At 35.9% G+C, this 19,557-nt stretch overlaps 1 protein-coding gene across 1 annotated transcript in view; it reads left to right on the forward strand.

Moving 5' to 3' along the window:
* Positions 1 to 11,487, forward strand: part of FSIP1 (fibrous sheath interacting protein 1) — a gene marked incomplete at its 3' end in the record, with an annotated part of 66,333 nt that extends 54,846 nt beyond the window's left edge. The window contains exon 11 of the mRNA XM_082283665.1: positions 10,912 to 11,487. Within this exon, the coding sequence (XP_082139791.1) occupies positions 10,912 to 11,487 (576 nt within the window). The remainder of the gene's footprint in view (positions 1 to 10,911) is intronic.
* Between the last annotated feature and the right edge of the window lie 8,070 nt (positions 11,488 to 19,557).

Consider the following 19,557-nt stretch of genomic DNA (forward strand, 5'->3'; position numbering starts at 1 on the left):
CTGCTTCTATTTTGGCAAAGACATAAAATACATGGGTTTTGGTTATAATAATATATGAAATTTATCATGCCAGCAGGAATGTAGTCATTAGTACTGTTGCACATTTACTTTGCTAGACAAGCCTGAGGAAAAAGTGTGTTTTAATAAACAAAACTGAAGTTTACTTTAACAACTAGACTTTCTGAGCGGTGCCTTCTGTAGTTAGAAAAAAAAAGGAATAATGTTATAATTTTGCACTTTTTTGTGTCTTTGTAAAAACAGCTGCCAGACATTAAGTAGTAACAATAGATTAGCACTTGTATTATCTTAGTCTCAGCATTTTATTGTTACTGTTATGTGGTAAATGAGAATTTTGTGGTAATATATATTTGAATGTTTCAAGCTTTAACTCCTGTTCTTGTACTTACTGAAAGGTTTTGTGCCCTGCCCCCTATCCAAAATCAAGAACGGGTGCAGGAAGGCTTGAACTCCAAATAAAATGTTTTGCCTGGGGCAGTATTGTTCATCACATTCTTCCTAAAGGCTTTTGGGTTTTCCTTTTGAATGGAAATACAAGAGCCAGATGCAGTTACCTCATTTCAAAATACCCTTCCATTCTTCAGTAAAGAAAAAGCTTCATATTTTTCTCTTTCTATTTAAAAAATGTTATTTCAGCATTTCATAAAATATATGCCCACATTGACAAACACAGCTACAACCTGACGTTCCCTGTAGAAGCTTTGCACTTGCCTTGTGGCAACAGGCCCCACCAAGCAGAACTGATAAAGAATTTCCTTTCTCTGGGCTCTTACAAGCAGAGACAGAGATGTGGCACAACTATCCATACCCTTACTCATTTATCTATACTTATGTATAGGGATCTTTCCCTTAAAAACAATGACAGTTTAATAGATTTTAGATGGGGTCTTCCTTTATGAGTGTAATTATCCATGCCATGAATTGAAAAGGTCAGAAGCATTTCAGAAGCAGTAAATGGGAAGCTGATTTTTTTTTTTTTTTAAGAGACTTAATAGTCTTGAGACTGTGAGGTAGGATTCTGTAATTGCAATTCACACAACTACAGATATTGACAACTTCTCTTTCTTATTCCCATAAATTGTGTAATTTTTAGTACTGTTAGTGCTCTAGATTTTAGCAGTGCCATAATTGCACTAGAATTTTTGCTCCTATTAAAACCCAAGCCTTTCTTTAAAACTGTAAAAATTAAAGTATTAAAACAAGAAAAAAAATATAGTTTCAACTGTACTAGACTTGATATTTTTGGAGAGGTATGCTGTCTCTCAGTGTTTGAATTCTTGCATTTGCCGATACATGGCAATACTGTACATGCTGTTATATTGACCTTGTGGGAGGAAGACAATGAAATGCTAAATCTCTGTGATACATTATGGGTCTTGTTATTTAAAGCTACATGTCTTTGCAATTCCATATTTCAATATATTTCTTCACAATAAGCTTCTGAATAGTAGTATATTTTATAGCTTTTTCTGTGACATGCCGAATTTCTTTTGTAATACTGATTTCTACTTCTTCCCATTTATTCTCTTTTGGCTGAGTACCCTTTTAATTGTGTTGTCAGAAAGGCTTAAATTTTAAAACAGTAATTAGTAAGCAAAATTCTAAGTGTTCTGTCTTTAAATTTTAGCTGGGTTGAATTACAATCCACGGTACTGGTGTTTCTCTGCTGCCTGTGAGGACCGTGGGGAGCTACAGTTGACATTAGCACTTTTCTGAGGCTCTTGATTTAGGTGGTCTGAATGTGAAACAGAGAGAGGATGTCAAAAACTCTGTTAGAAAACCATGTTCACCAAAGAGACTTTGCTTTACCTTAACTTGGATAACTGAGATTGTGCCCTACCTGTATTACTTCACTGGAGAACCCTGTGGGTTTCTGAATCTTCTTATTCTGCATATAGCAGACCTTCCTTCATGTAATACTTCTCCTATCTGAAGAGAGTATTTATGCCTTCAAAATATGTACTGCAGGTCAGGTTTACCATATAGGTTAATATGTTATTGAGAAAAAGTAAATATTTAGAGATGCCTGTTGCTATTGATACACAAGGCCAATTAAGAGTCACTTTAAAAGAGATCTCTAAAGAGCGTAAGAAAATTGAGTCTGAAGCTTCTGTCTGTAGTTGCTTTAGATGAGTCTTTATGCCCTGCTGCTCCTTGGGCCGGTCCTTTTCATATTTAGTAAGACTAAAGTACACTTAACTGCATAGGTCACCTAAATCATGTGTTTGTGGCTTCTCTGTTTTCATAGAATTATAGAAGGATAAAATGGTTTGGGTTGGAAGGGATTTGAGCATCATCTAGTTCCAACTGCCCTGCTGTGGCTAGGGATGCCTTCCACTAGACCGGGTTGCTCAGAGTCACATCTAACATGGCCTTGAACACTTCTGTTCTTGAACATTTTCTGTTCCTCCAGTAGATTATAGACCTGTAAGCATTCTTAAACTCTCTAGATAGTTTGTTGCAGTTTTAAAATTGCTGCATGAGAGGGTGATCCCTTATGCTACATGATCTACTTATTGGAAAAAAATATTAAGCCAGTATGACCAAAAAAAAAAAAAAAAAAAGAAATGGGGTTTTGTAACAGAAAACAGCTGCAACCACATCAAGGCATTTTTGTGGCTTTGCTTAAAATTAAAGCCACAACTTAATATTCAAGGAAGAGATTTCTATGGAATGAAATCTGTTAAATGCTTAATAACAAACAGTTAAAAACACAAAATGGGATGTTTAGGAAACTGTTTTTGAATGCTAAATAGCCTAGATTGCAGAAGTTCTGCTTCTTCAGTAGAGGCTAGAAAATGAGTCTTATTCTGAAGAATGGGCTGTAAATACCAGTTCAGGAATTCGTGTCTTAACATTTTCACACACCGTCAGTGTGTTTAGTTAAAGCCAGCTTGCTTCTATCATAAGAACTCTTATAAGAACTCTTGAAACTGTATGGAATCAAGTGCTCTAAAACCAGGGAGATATCCATTTGTTAAGAAAGATTTTAGAACTGAGAGAAAAATTTTACAGTGGATCATATAGGGAAAAATGCTTAGGTTTTTTCTATCTACAAACACAGTAGATTAGAAGAGCTAATTTTGAACTAATCTGAAGTTAGAAGAGCTTGCAAAACATCTGTTGACAACCTTGGAGCAGATGGATTTTCAAATTCAAAGTGATTTAAATCAGAGACTTTTCTCATAGTTTAGTATTTAAATGGAGGGGGATTTACATTATGATTTATGCAGCTTTTAAAATTCTTAAACTTTGACATTACATTCTCTAAGGAGCACTGAACTCTTACTGTTTAGGGACTAGTAGGATATCCAGTTATAGAGGCTCTTTACATCAAGTCAGTACCTCTTTGCCCTAGCCAGGAAAATATACTCTATGCACATTTAATTAGACAATTTAATATATATTTATTTAGAATTGTAGTTCTTATCTTTTTCTTCAGTTAAAGGTACTGAATAAAATTGCTTCCTTTGTTAATTCCTGCTTACTTGAAATTTGTGTCCTGATGCTAATGATGAAAGCTGGAGTAAAATTGAGTAACAGGACAATGTTGAAACGTAATGAAAGTAAATCTTTATTAAACAATATATATAAAAGTCAAATATGCTATACAATTATAACCAGTGTTTGGACCTTAGGGGAAATGGTACAATATAACATGATGCATAAGTCTTATGTTATATTAGCTCCTAAAATGACAGAAAAAGCTGTCATGCTAATAGCAATAAATATTTTAATGAGATATATGTGATATTTTAATGCTTTATGTTGAATACAATACTGCTTAGGGCCTAAAGACTACAAGTACCATATTTGGTTCAGTTAATGGAAACAGAGCTTCAAAGTCATAATCTTCCTCTGATGTATATATACTCAGTTGAGAAAAATGATGATGCAATTTTCAGTTACTTGAAAAATACTTATTTTTTATTACAATACATGCCTGATAGAAATGTTAGAAACCTTAAGCCTTTGTGACATTTTCAAATTCTGTTTCCTAAAGATACCTTCTTAACACTTGTAGAGGACATACAAATTTAGATTTTAGTGCACATGGGTGAGAACTTGATAATATGTAAGCACCTAGAAAATGTTATACAACCTGTAGATCAAAAGCTACCATGAAATGAAGTTAAAATTGAAAATAAGGGTAAAAAGTACAACTTGTAGCAGAAATTCAGAAATAAAGCTTTTTGGGTCTTTAAAAATTATGGAATTATTTCCATAGACTTCCAAGAAATAATTCCCACTTACAGCCATCCCACTTACAAACCTCTTATATCGTAGTATAGTACCATGTAAACACCACAGCTGTGAGCAATGTAGCTTAGTGTCTATGATGTCAAATGAAAAGTAAATAATTGCAAAAGATCTTTTGGCTTCTTTCCCCCCCCCCCCCTACTTCTCTTACCTCTGGCAACCAGTTGCTTTCACTTTCTAAAGTTTACAGTGTGGCATAGCTGATGAAACACAGTTTTCCTTTATTTGCATTCAAACCACAAGCAATTTACTTGATATTTTTGAGAAAGATAAAATTAAAACAAGTGTTATGCCTCTTTGTAATGATGAAAAGAGGCATGTTTATGACAAGTTCTTGGAGGCAAAACTGATTTAATTGTTTTTACCTGTATAACCTATAGGCTACCTTTAAAAAACTGCTGCAATTATCATGTCTCATCTCCACAGTTTTCACCTACTTTGCTATTCTCAGTAAGACAAAACTGTATAAACTCATGTCTCCTTTTGATTTCTATTAAAATTTCTCTTTGTCAGAGAAAGAGGGGAAAATTTTTTTTGGGTTTTTATTTTCAATTTCTTAGTGAAGTTCATTTTCTCTTCTAAAATTCTTAAAGTGGTTTTTTAGTGGAGATTTTATATTATTGCATGAGGCTGATAATCACTTTGATGTTGAGGTTCTGATGGCTCATAATGTTACAAGCTGAATTTTCTTTTCAGACAGTGATGTTACCAGATGCTCACTAATCTCCTCCTCTTTTTGGCTGGTGCATCTGTTTTCTTACCAAGATACTTCTGTTCTTTCTGCTTTTTGGCTCTTAGCAGAAGCAGATACCAAAAGTTGACTAGTAGACCTTTTCATTCTTCCCTTGCACAAACAGAAACAGTGGAAAAAATAAGAGAAGGGAAGATTTAACTAACAGAAGGAAAGACAGCAGAAGGAGGGAGAAGCAGAAGCAGGAGGTTTTCTCCTATGGCTTAGGTGTCCTGTTCACTCTTGAAGATTTATGCCTTTCCTGTAACACTACAGAAGTCCCCAAGCCCACTAGGCATAAGTACAGAACCACCAGATGGTGAATCATGATTGTAGCACAAGGAGCTCTTAATTACTGAATACATTATTCAGCTTTCAGCCTCAATTTTTAACACCATTTTTTAATTTTTAAATCCATACTCATTACTGGCCTCTCCAAACCATGCTCATTGAGTTGTGAGCATGTTTCTGGCCTACTCCCTTTAATATTTTCTGTCATGACATTCTGAGCTAACCCTTCTGAAACAGCCTTAGAGGGGAAAGATTAACTTTTTTCTTTTACATTCATTAAGATTTTTCTCTTAACATAGTGTTTGTAAAACAAACCAGCAACCTTTAGAAGTAGTAAAATAACATGCTGAGCACTTAATTTCTTTGTGAAAGTGGATGTGTGGGTCTCTGTACAGGGTTTGGCTGGGATTTTAATGTTTTTCATAGCAGCCTGTAGGGTGCTGTGTTTTGGATTTGTGACCAAACAATGCTGATAACTCACCTATGTTCTAGCTATTGCTGAACAGCATTTGCACAGCATCAGCACCTTCTCTGGTTCTCACTCGGCCCTCCCAGTGAATAGATTGGGGGTGTACAGTAGGCTGGGATACAAGACAGATGACCCAAACTAACCAAAGAGATATTCCATGCCAATGAATATAACCTTATGCATAGTAATAAAAAGGGAAAAGAGAGGGTTCTACAAAGTTAATCATTTTTTGCTCAGAACTGGCTGGGTGTTGGTCTACCCATGGGAGATGCTGAGTGATTGCCTTTGCATTGCTTGTTTTGTTATCTTTCCCTCTCTTTGCTTATTAAACAATTTTTATCTTGATCCAAAAATTTTATTGTTTTTACTCTTTCCTTCATTCTTTTTCTCTTCCTTTCCTCTTACCCTTTTGGGGTGAGAGGGTGGGGAGTAGGCAAGCAGCTGTGTGGTGCTTAGCTGTCTGCTGGGGTTAATCCGCAATGGACATATTACATTAATTTGAATCAGTTTACAAGTTATGGACACCAAGCTGACTTCTGTGGTGCAAGAGAATTTCGGGCTTTCAACATTTCTGGAAATTGTAAGAAGCTCTTCCACAGTGACATGATGCATGTGGTTTTTATGCAGCATATTAATAATATTCCACAGTTGCACTGCCCAGTACTGTTCATAGACAAGTGCATGATGCTTGGGTGTGATGCAGAAAGGTGAGACCTTGGAGTTGATGGTGCATGTTGAGTTGAGTAATATAGAGACAGAAGGCAAGGATTGCCTTTTCAAAACAGAACAGAGCTGTTTGAGAAATTGTCAATAGGTTATTAAATAACTAAAACTTACAAAACTTCCCTGTGCTGATCTGTCAAAAACCTGAACTCTGTCTCAATAGATCAGTATTCTCTTAAAATTGAGTAGTTCATCAGGAAGAAAGCAGTTACCTTAGAATTGACTGTTTTTACACCAGTAAAAACATCAGCAAATTAGAGCATCAAAGTAAATTATTTCAAGCAAATAAAGTATTGTGAGAACTATTGATTGCAGCACCTTCAGGCTAGGGAAAAAATTTCCACATTTATAGACGTGCCAGCAACATGAGTCCTTAAATATCCTGACTTTCTAGTGCTTGCTCATTTACCGTGTGTCATTTTATGATTATTTACTATAATTAGAAATAATCCTGACATGTTAGCTTTCTCCCCATGGTAAAATCTGATAAGGACTTTCAGTGTTAGTCTGTTTTTGTTACTGTGTAGATGTAGAAAGAAAGCCTAAAGATGTGAACTTTAAAACTTGTAGTCACAGCAGGGCTGTCCACAGCGAACTACAAGTCTGCATTCCTACCACATGCAGTAAGGTTTTCTCTATAGACTCCTGTCACGGAGGAATTCAGCAAGGAACAAGAAATCTTCAGTCAGAGGAGGGCCACAAATGTGTGAGAAGCTAACCACACATAAACAGTAAAGGTCATTAGCAGGCTCCTAAACTCCTGGCTAGGAATTAGTTTTTTGGATCATTAACGGTAAAAAAGCCTAGGAAATGAATAGGACTCAGTGTCCTATTAAAAATTAGCCAGAACAATTGAAAGGTTTTCTAGTTTTTAATGGGAACCAGACCTGATACCTCATTTTCCCTTGTCTAGTGGGCTGTTTCTGCATTTTGAATGACATTAATTTTATGTCCTTGTATTTTTAAAGAAATATCTTGAAGTATTTATTCTGTATAGGAGTTGTGAATTATTTACAATGAGGGCAGTGAAAGCTTGGGAGATAGAGAATCCAGTGTCTCCCTAAGACTGTTACTGATCCAAGTGTCATGACTCTGAACTATTACAGTTAGTTGTGACTGGATTGCTTCTGGTGTGTGCAAATATATACTCTGCAGACTCCTAACACAGTTGTATTATGCAATTCCATGAGTTCAAATGCTCATTTGGTTGCAAATGCACAGCCTTTTTTGCTGTGAGATGACTTTCCCTACAGTGTTTCCTTAAACTCTTTTTCCTCATTTCAACAGCAGCATTTCTGCTTTCATTTCAATGTAAATTCCTGGCTGCTGAGTGGATGACTGATGGCTATTTATCTTCTCCACTGTGTATTTTTCCTGAAGCCTATAGTCATCTCCTGAGTTTGGTGAAAGAAAATAGCAGTGCACCTTTAGTATTCTGAAATGTAATTTTTGGAGAGGTTTATTAAATACTGTCCTTATCTTCACATGCATGTCTTACAAAAAATCCAAAGGGAGAAAGAGAGAAAGAGAAATAGAGAAAGAAAGAAAAAAAGAAAATAGAAGGAACAAAGGAATGTTTTACACTGTCTGCTTTGGCTGCAGGCCTGCCACTCTGGAGAAAAACAAGCCCACTAGTTCCCAAACTTTTTAACTCTGTAGTTGTTTTACTCATTTCCCTCCCCATATGTCTTAGGCTCTAAATCTTCCCACTTACCCCTCTGGTAATAATCAAGGTAATCTATGAATACAAGCCGAATGATTTTCCTGAAAGAAAAAAAAAAAGAAAAAAAAAATTTTGGATGAAGGAAAATGGACTGCAGATAAATGGGGTGGGGATGGGGGAAATGAAAGGACCAAAGAAAGACTGGACAAGATGATCTTCCTCACAGCGTTAATCTTGTACTGATCATTCCTTTGCTCCATATACATAATTTCTTTCTGCAGTGAGTGAATTGCCCTGTCATTAACATAAAATTAGCTCTAAATGATCTTGGCCAAGAGCTTTGAAATATATTAGTATAGAACCACACACTCAAAACCATGTGGGAATCCGTGTGGATTTCCAGATGTGAGAATCTTCTGTGTTAAAAATATAGTCATGTTTACATAGCATAATCTGCTCTGTGGATATACTCTCGATGCAGCTGTGCTTCCAGTAGTGGTCTTTTATGTTAGGGTCTTCCTGTGTGAATGTGTTGTGTTTCTTACAGTGAGTCCATTCTGATAGTCACTACTTGGAAACAAATGTTGTCCTGCAAATTAAAATACTTTTTCAAGACATGGAAGGACTTTAGCATGGGCCAGTAGATTACATTGAAAGTGAAAATTTGAAAAATTTCATGTTTCATATTTGAGTCATCATAGTGTTTTCATACTAATTGTTTTCCACTGTCTGAGTTATTTTTCATCACTGAGTACTTTCTGAACTAGGATTAAAATTTAGAAGCATGAGTAAAGTTTGAAGATGTCATAATATTTTGCACGTTATCTATGTAAGTGCTTAAGCTCGTGGTTTGATTTCAGTTATATTATCAAAAATACACTGATTGATAACAAGATTAGATGAATCTCAGTATAATTGCCTGATTCTGTATTCATCTAAATAAAGATCTCTACCCATAATGATAGTCTGTTAATGCTCTTTTTTCCCCCTCCCCCACCTTTTTTTTCGCACGTTTAAAAGCCCTGAACATCTTGATTTCTTTAATGCAGTTGCCTTTTGTTTTATGTGTAAGAAGGAAACTTGGAGTATCTTCGGGAAGGAAATTGATATCTGCAGGAAAAGACTACTGGGTTAAATAACTCTATAGAGCTGAGTTTATACACATCAGTTAGTGCCTGAACTGTACAGTATTCGGTCTGTAGCAGTGATTATTAGCTATTATTAATGTTTGAATATGTGAGTACAGAATGGTGACTGAAGGTAACCTAAAATGTCATTCTTTTTCACTTTGTAGTGTCATCTTGTAAGTTTTAATAGCCACGAGTTTTTCAAAGAAATACTCTTTCCTTGCTGACTGAAAACCGTCCCCACTGATGAACAAGAATAATCAGTTTTCAGGTGTAATCCATACACCCTGTGGTACTTTGTCTGTAGCCAAGTCATTTCATATGTGTCAAACAGGATAATATGACTCCAATAGTTGGATCAGAGACCTTCAGGGAAAAAAATATCAGCTAAACATCTGATACTGATCCTCTGAAATGACAGTAGCTCCATCCTCTAGCACAATGTAAAGTAAATTCTCTGTAGAGGTCATTACACAATGAATACAATTTTTGTTTTACATAAATCACTATAGCCTAAGAGTTCACTACTGTATCAGCTGATCCTTTATGTCTTGGCGGCTGGGTAAAACTGAGATTTTGACTGTAGAAAGCATTTTTTTCTATTAAATGTTGCATAGTGTTTCCAACATTTTTAATATATATTACGATATCTTCTACAGCTCCTATTTAATAGGCAAATGTATTATACATATCTAAAAATAGTCTTGTACTTATCATTATAATCTTTAAATTGTCAGGGAATATTGTGCTTCTCTGTTTTTAGGAGCATTAAAGATTGTAAAAGCTGGAAGTAAGTCCCTCTTGCTAATCTCTTTAAGCAAAATATCCTTTGCTATTCTTCACCATAACCAGCTAATATCAGTCATTATCTTTAATAACAAATTTTAAGAAACTTCCAGTAAAGGAGACCTGTGTAATAAAAATCATGGGAGTGTGCTGCTCTCTGAATAAGAAATTAACTGAAAAGATACATCTTTGAACTATGCAAGCAGTGACAGCTTGAAGGAAGCACTAAAACTGTTCTACAGAAGATGGAGCTTTCTTCTGTCACATGCCATGGGTCATGCTTGCCATGGTAGGTAACTGATGTGCTTTGTGTCTCATGGTTGAGAAATGCCACTATGTGGTATTTCTACCATGAGAGGCTGGGAATATTTCAGTCAGTATGTGACAATCTTTGTGGGCTGGTGCTGTCCAAAACCATTTCTGATCCCAGCTGCATTGCCCCAACAGTCTTTTAGCAATTTTGCTTTCAATAACTAAAATCTTAAAGTGTGTGTATGTATGTGTCTGTATGTATTCACAACAAACCAAGATACATGAAAAAGTACATGCTCTGGTCATTAAAAAACCAGTCAGATATCATGGAAGACTATGAAAAATCAAAGGCCCCTCAGTGCCTTGTGGACATCAGACTTCCGTCCTAACTTTCATCACAGAATCCATCTAGAACCTAGTGAGGATGCTGCATAAAATTTGTAATTATGGAAATGCATATTTAAATTCAGTTTGAATTGAAAAACATTGATATTTGTTTATGGATTCTGCCAGTGTATCTCTCAAGCTGTTTTATGGCACTGCTTTTCATTAATTATATCTTGACAGAAGAAATTCTCGCCTTTTTTTTCAGACTGAAGAACAAACGAGCCTCTCTGAAGAGCAGCTTAAGACCCTTCTGGAAGAATGTATGCAGCCTCAGAGAACAATAAGTAACGTTACCATGCCACAGTCTCAGGAATCTCTTTCTTTTGGATTAAGTCCCCCTTGTTACACAAGTCAAGACTCCACTCTTCACTCCACATCTAGTCTTTCCAAAATGTTAGTTGAAGACCATATTGTAGGGATGTTAATGGCTCAGGAAGAGGCTGGACTCGAAGACAAAAGCTTATGTGTTAATGCAGAGAGCAAAATCCCTGGCTACTATATCAGCAAAGCATTGGCTGGTAGTCACTTATCAAAGGATTCACTGGCCCAAACAGAGGAACCTGATGACCTAGAAGTTTTACAGAAGATGGAAGATAAGAGTATTACTGAAGGTTACTTTATGTCAAGAGCACTCAACACAAAAAGATTGAAGAAACCCTCTTTCTTGGGTGAACCATTATATTGCATCAGCATGAACAATGAGCCATCCACAGAGGCTGACATTCTCAGCATACCACTGCAAACCAAAGGAGGTGAGACTCTTAACAACCCTTTAGAATAGGCTTTTGATTAAATTGAAAAAACCTAAGCAGGTTCTCACCAAAGGTATGCACCAATACACACTGATTATTATGGTGGGGCGAGAATGTTCTTTTAGAAAACATAAAACTGCCAAAAATAATACACACAAAATAACAGAATGTTTATTAAAATTCTTACCCTGAAATAATTGACTAGGAGTTTTATGAAATGTATCACTGATGTTGATTAATTCTGTCAACTGGAAAACAGTGTTGAAAATACATATGGATTATCTTTTTGGTAGTAGAAAGTCATGTTCACTGTGGAGAGCAAATATTCTCCCAGTAGCTGGTACAAAAATTCACACGAAAATCCAAGTGTTTCATGGGAGTTTTTAATAAGGTAAACTCTGCAGTATAGAAACAAACATAGCTATATTAAAGATAATAAACTGCTTTGAGGGAGTTCAAATTTACACACATAAGATACCTAGATTAATAATACTGAACAATTTCTATAAATTACTTTTAGTTTGATAAAAGAAAAAATAGACTTTAACCAGCAAAAAATTAAATTTCTCTCTGTCTGGTATGATAAAAAGATTGTGGAAATGTCTCTTGTTTTTCTTTTCTTTACTTATATATAATTACATAGTGATATTGTAATCTAAATCTATATTTAGATTTTTAGCCTGAGACTAGTTCTCTTCCTGGAAAGCCAGCTGTTCAAATAAGCCAGATCTTAGGCAGGTAAACCTTTCATTTTTTACGTAAAAGTTGTGACAGTATGAAGTTTGTGATTACAGTCTAATCTTACTAGAAATCAATACATTTTGCTATGCTTGTCAAGATTGATCTTTGTTATACTGGAAATCTGTTCTGGATTTAGAGAAACTGTCTTCTTCACATACATTAGTAATTTAGATGAAGATTCTAATATTCCTCTGCTATGTTATAATTTTGTAATTACGATCACAACACTTTCTTTGATTGTTTGTATTTAATCTTTCTACAGTGAAGGGAATGTTAATATTTTTTCAAAGCGATTCCACCTGTCAGAAAGCAGGAAGTCATGTTACTGCTGTTTTTACACTGCCAGACAAAGTGTATATCCATACTTACCTGAACTATTTGTCCCTTAGGAGATTTAGGCCATAGCTTCTACATGAAGAAAACAGAAATACTACATGTAGAAAAGGTTGGGTGGTTTTGGTGCTTTTTTTTCCCAGTAGGTTACTTATCAGCTACCTTTACAGGCTGGTTTTACTCTTCATGTAGATGCGGGCATCAGAAGAGCAGAGCAAGGGTAGAGAGTGCTCTGCCCAGAGGAGAGCAGGGTGGCAGTGGTGGTCATGGGGAAGACCACAGAGAACCACCTCTGCCAGGGGCAACTTGATCTCATGCAGGAGTAACATGATTGCATACTACACGACCAGGCTTCTTTGGCAACCAACAGCGAGAAAAACTCAGTAACTTGCTGCCTTCACTTGAGTTAAAGTTCTCCTTTAGTCCGAACAGATGTAGCATGATCAGAGCCATGTGTGACTCAGCCCCAACTACCACCTCCCATTATGAGTGTGTTTTAAGATGGAATGTGTTAAATTGAGGAAAACACCACGCACTGTGACCACTGGGTAGTGAAGTGAGCTGGTAACTGTAGCTATAGTCACTGTGAGGTAGTTTTATTGCACAAGAGAGGAAGGAGATTTTCACTATTAAGTAAATTTCCATATGGGACATCTCATTGTAGAAGTCTGTAAGGTAAATGTGTTAACATTTATCACATAATAATTTAAATATCTTTGAGTCAAAATCATATGTGTCAGAGTAATGTAATGGGGTAATTAGATTATCTCTTTGCAGGAGTGACTGAGTAATGTTTAATCATGTAGAACTCAAATCTGTATGTTTAATAAGCATCTTGATTTTATGATCTTTTTGCTTATGAATTCGTTTTTTGAGGGGGGAAGTATTCTGAATTTTCAGTCCCTGATTTTTTTTTTTTTCATTTTTTACTAAGAAGCTAATTAATTTGTTTTCTACAAAGGTGACTCAGTTCTGTCTGAAGCAATTAGTCCTGGACATAGGCCAAATGGTGTGTTATTTATCAAATTTGTAAACTTGCTTAACGTATTCTGTAGATAATTTGCTTGTTAGTTCAAACACGATTAAATGCGCTAATTGTATTGAGAAATGGAGATCCCAGTGCAATCCAGTTTAAGGCAAATATGTCTTCAGATGAAGGTATGAGAAGTGCCAGTATTGTTTTCATTTTTAAGAGATATTCACATACTTGAGTTTCGTTATGGTCTTAATTCTAAAGGACATTTAAACACGTCTGCATTATCTTCTGTAAGTAGTTTGATTTTCTTGCCCACTTAGATATGGTTTAAGTTTTGTGTAGTGCTGGTTAAGCAAATAAAATTGTGTGAAACTGGTTTAGGACAATTTCAGTTTTGCATTCCTTATGGTACTGTAGTCTGTGATATAGATTTACTGTAATACATTAAATTCTATATATTCTAAGAAAAGCATAATTATTAGCATAATGCATATACATATAGATATATGAATATATATATATATGAAGGAAACTCTCATTTGCCTTCAAAGATAAGTAACGCCTGTTTCTTGAAAGAAGCACTAATCTATATCTAGCTCTTATATATGTAGATATAGATGTTGTTTCCTGAGGTTAACAGACTCCAGACTTACCCACATGCAGACACGAAAAGGCTGTTATTTCTCATAGTTGTATGAGCCAATAAAGAATTATTTCCAGCTCTGTTTTGGGGGCTATATTAAGTTGTAAGTAGAAGTTGTATCACAAACTGTTGTTACGTTTTCCTCTTGCCAGTAATGTTGCGCTTACGGCAGTTCAGCACCTTTTTCTTTTCTTTTTTTCAGATCATATGAACATTGAAATTTGAGGGGAGAGCAGCTATATGCTTTTCTGCACAACTGTTTTCCTGAAAGTGTAGCTAAACCTCAATCAGTGATACTACACTGATACAGTACCATATCAAGCAACCTGAAGGGAAAAAATTACCATAATTGAAAATGTTCCATGAGCTGCTTTTTTCTTTAGAGATAATTATTCATGTCATCTTATATTGTTGCAGATTTCAAAATAAACTATTGCATTTCATTAAATTTCCTGGGGGTGTTCTGCCTAATAAAGAAATGTACACAGATATTATGTAGCTGTGTGTCTGATAAGACATGCATGTCTTTCTTTGTGAAAAAATAATGCAAAAAACCAACCAAACTTGAATTGTTTAGTATGTACTGATGGGGCTTTATTAGAGAGGGTGTGAAATAATTTTCTTTCCACACACACAGAGTCTAGTTTTTGCATAAAGTTAGCTAAAACATGTCTTCTGTTATCTCACTACAGTTTGCTGGAGCTTGTAGCCTGTCTGACTCAGAGTCCTGACTCAATGAAACATCCAAATACCCAGTTTTTTGCCCCAGGGCTGTCTGTTGGCTGGACCCCTGGTTTGGTTGAAGGCTCGACTTGCACAAGTCCTCTGCTGGATCAGAACATCAGCACTAGTCTGCTCAGGTCTGCCTGATTCTTGTCTGGGAAAAGGGTAACCACACAGCAAACATTCGTATCTCCTAGTTAAGAAATTTAATTAAATGAGGAAGGATGGCAGCCCCTGGTGAAGGCTTGGTGAGAGTAAAGGTGGAGGCATTCAGAAGTTTGCCCCAGCAGCAGCTACTGGATTGTGTAACCTTATAGTAATGGGGGGGGGGGGGGGGAGGGAGGGGGAGGGGGAGGGTAATGCAGCTGTTTTGGGTTTGAGATAATAGTAACAATTCATTACAGGTTTTTGATTGTCTAGTCTTTAACTAGTATTTTTTCCTGACTTTCGCCTTATTTACTCAGCTGATGGTCAGTTTTCCATTTCATGTGCTGCAATGTCAGAATAAGAAGACATTATTAAAAAAACATGGGGTTTTTTTAAGTGGGGATAGGTACTCTAGCAAAGGAGATTCAGCAGATTTATCCCATGGACAAGCTCTCCTGTGACTTGAACAAAAAGGACAAATTATTTCTCAGATCCTATACCTACGGTCATTTAAAATTCATCAAGAAAAGATGTATGGATAGAATATTAACTATACATGGGCTGTTACTGCATAGGGTTTACTTGATCTAATATGAACACTTAAATTAATGCACATATTGGCCCAGATTTTAGTCTAATTTACAGAGTTGCCTGTAGAAGTGGTTGCACACTCCTGGGAAAGTTGTAATTGTGTGGATACAAAAGAGATCAGAATAGAATCTACTTGCTTTTAGTTAAAAACCTGAATGGGACATTATATTTCAAATAAGCTATTGCTATTTCTTTTTTTTTACTTTCTGATATTTTTACTTGTTCTTCAACAGCAGTAACAAACCTTATGATAGTGGATGTTCTGCATAGGATTGCTTAAAGCACATTTCAAGGAACTTTTCAAATCTCACCTAGATATGTTTCTTATCTTAAAAATATTAAACCGGTGTCATAATTTTGCTATTTTAAACATAATTAAAGCAATACTGACAAGTGTTTTCAAGAGTATTTTCTGTGCCTGTATGATATTTGTTTAGGACTGTCTGCTGGCTGTAATCTTGCCACAGTCCAGTTATTTTCACATGGAGGTTGTGTTTTATAGAGATCTTCTCAAAAGCAGTGTTCCAAGTGCTTGGGCAGTTTTTAAAGTAACCTAAATTGTGCTTAAGGATTATATGTATAATATCTAGAGAACATTAAGAAAAATACTATATAATTCTTATTTTCTTGGTTTATTTTCTTATCTTGAAACTTGCAGCTATAGAAAATCTTTTCCTAGCACCCTCAAGGAAGGGTTGCTGTTGCTAACAGACTTACAACATTCCTGAAGCCATACATCTTTTTATTCACATCTGGCATTTCAAGGAGAAGCAGGTAAGTTTGAATGGCTATTGACTTGAAGGGTATATTCCAACAGGAGGTCTGTAACTTAACTTTTAGCCTTGGGAAGTGCTGAGGACCCTGCACCAGTTGTAGTCACTGCAAGCCACAGGGACATAGCGCTCATGGCTTGCTATTCCAGAGGTTTGTTGGGTCAGTACCCAAAGCTCAGAAAGTGTAAAAAATTAGTGGCCTAATATTTATCTGTGCTTAGCTTCTACTGTATTATATTAAACAACAGGTTGTTTGGGAATATTTTATTTCTTGCTTGATGTTGCAGGTGAAATATCAATTCAAGCCTTCCTTTCTTTTTGTATTTTCAGTATTAAGTAAAGCTGTAGGAAATAAATTATTTGGAAAAATAAAGTACTGGTAAAAGGTGGACAATAACAGAGATATTATATAAAATATAGTGACAAGGTCATTTGCTGAAACATCACCAATACCAGTGTAAAAAGAAAGTTGGGCCCAGGAGGATTCATGGGTTTTGCTTTGTTTTTCCAGTGACTCTGTGTTGTGACCTGCAATAACCCCTCCATTGGGGCCCGCCACTTGAATTCCAGCTGCACTGGAATGTGGCAGCTTCTCCTCAGGGAGTGATGCAGCAGTGATGATTAAGATATTTAAATGAATTTTCTTTTGCAGCCTAACTTGGGATTTGGAAACAGGTTTTCTGAAATAACATACCTTCATTCAGCTTAAGTTGTATTTGTCAAAAGCTTCTTTACTGTCCTTTCTAGCTCCTTTAATCCAAAACATAGCAGAGCACAGGAGACTGATTTTTAGTTATCCTTCTGACTTTTGGGCTCTGAAATGTTTGAGGGACAAGAAGTTTCACGTGTGCATGTAAATTTATGCTGTTTATTCTCCTTACCTTTTTTCACACAATTGTTTTTCAGCATAGATAGATGCCTTGTTCCAAAAATTTAATATTGGTGAAAGCAACATAGCCATGAAGAAAAATTTCTGGTGTGCTTGCATCTAATTGCTGAGCAGTATGTGACCAAACCATTCTGTCTTTGTCACTGAGACCCCTCAGTGATACACATACAGTGCTGGTGTTCGTGGTGGCCAGTGCTCAGCTGTTGATACTGGTTTTCTCCAGTGGGTATATTTTGATCCCACCATGGTTTGCCCGTTTAAATGACAAACTGCATATTGTTTTCTTCTGAAAGTGGAAAATTAAGGTGATTCAATCATTTTCATAAACATTATGTGTGTGTATATATATATATAAATTATGTGTATCAATTGAATATGTAATATAGAAAATATAGTACTTGAGGGGGATATTTTAAAGGACTACAGCATTGATTTCAGTGTAATGTAATAGTGTGAGAAGTTCACTCCAGCTTTACTGTTACTGTGCAGACTTAGAGTGGCCGAGGGACTTTAATTTCAAAGAGAAGTGACAAACTAAATATCCCGATTAAAAAAAAATAAAAAGTTTCTTGAACCTAGGTGACAATAAAATGAGTGAAATCATTCTTGTATGTTCAGAATTCAAGTTTAAATTAAAGTAGTTCTACCAAGGGGTGAAAAAACTTTCAGTTTCATCATTAAAAAAAAAAAAATTAGGAAAACACCCCACAAAAATTCTCAGCCTAATGCCTTTTTCCAAGAGAGACGTGGGCTGGTATCTGCTTAGTGGATCTGTAGTGCATGCTTTCCTTCTCACTTCCCGAGCAGAACTCCTGCAGAGCCAGTGGGCATGCTGAGCACAGAGTGAAAACAGGCTGTGCAAAAATCATCTGCTGCATAGATCAGAGAGGAAAGGGCTGCTTAAACATGTCATCAGAGTAACAACTAGTCTAGAAATGTGAAAAGGTATGCCAGTAAATTCATGTGCTGGAAAGGGTGCCTTTTTACCTCCAGGTCAGGGACAGATAAGTGAGAGACAGTTGTTTGCAGCTCAATTTCTGTGATTTCAGTAACTACAAGAATTATTATATTTTATTAAACCCCCTACTTGCTAGATAAAATTTCAGCAAATGATATGAGAATGCACCTTTTTGTTATGCTTCTTAAGAAGGCTTTCTAAGCACAGCTCTGAAAAAGATCCCCCCTCTCTTGCTTTTTACATGCAAAATTTGCCAGAGTTTACACTTCCAAGAGTGTTTCCTCCCCCTCTTATGAAGAGCGAGCCTCACCTCTGGGAATCTCACAGTGTGAAGGATAGACACAGAAGACAAGGTGGTTTGGCAGACCCTCAGGAAGCTGACAAGTAAGGAGGGTTTATGAAAGCAAGGAAAAATAATAACTGATTTTTTCTTCAATTTAATTTAATTTTCAACAGATGCTCTTATTGAGAAATAATTGCTCCTTTATTTGTAGTGAGATTTAAAGGTCAGAAAAACTGTTTCCTTTTCAAATAGAATAGAGGTGCTTGAATACTACTAATGCCATAACCTACATTTATCCAATTATACGTTTCATTGAGGGATTGGCTAGAATCCAAATGCAGTAGTTAGAATAAAAGGCTCCCTGTCATTTATGTCTATGTGAAATAGTTCACTGCTTGCAGCTGAATCTGCAATACCTTATCTCTTATGCTTAAAAAAAAAAAAAATCCAGTAAACTAGAATATTCTGGAGCATTTAGTAACTTGTAGAGTGCTAAAGTGCATGAACAATTTCGCTTTATAGGCAGGTATTCTGTATTTAGAACTTTTTTCCCTTAAAAATCTGCTGTTTTCTTGTGGAAATACTGATCTGTGCCATTGTTTTCTTATTGTTTGCTTTGTGTATTTGGTATGCATAGTTTTGGTGGGAAGGGTATTGCCAGAGGCATTCTACCCTAATTTTACAATAACACTAAAATGGTCTCTCCATATGTGTTTTGTGAGCAGAGTCATCAAGGGAGATGGACCCAGAGTCTAAGCAGCCCTCAGTTTAGCCCTGTATGTTTTGCCTAGGCTAGCAGTTATTGACTTTGAAAGCAGTTGAAAAATGAAAGACAAATGGTGTCTGGGCTTCCTGGGATTTGTTTAAATTTGAAAATCCAAGTTTCTCTATGATACTTCTCTAATTTTATGGATTTCCTGTGGAAGATTTTATCTTTAAGACTTCTGCTTGCCAAACACTTTTTTTAATGAATTCTCTTCCTCTTGTCATTACTCTGCTTCATGCAGATAAATATCTGTACAACTTTATGCACCTGTGTTTT

The sequence above is a fragment of the Coloeus monedula genome (assembly GCF_965178545.1).
Source record: "Coloeus monedula genome assembly, chromosome: 6".
In the NCBI taxonomy this organism is placed as follows: domain Eukaryota; kingdom Metazoa; phylum Chordata; class Aves; order Passeriformes; family Corvidae; genus Coloeus; species Coloeus monedula.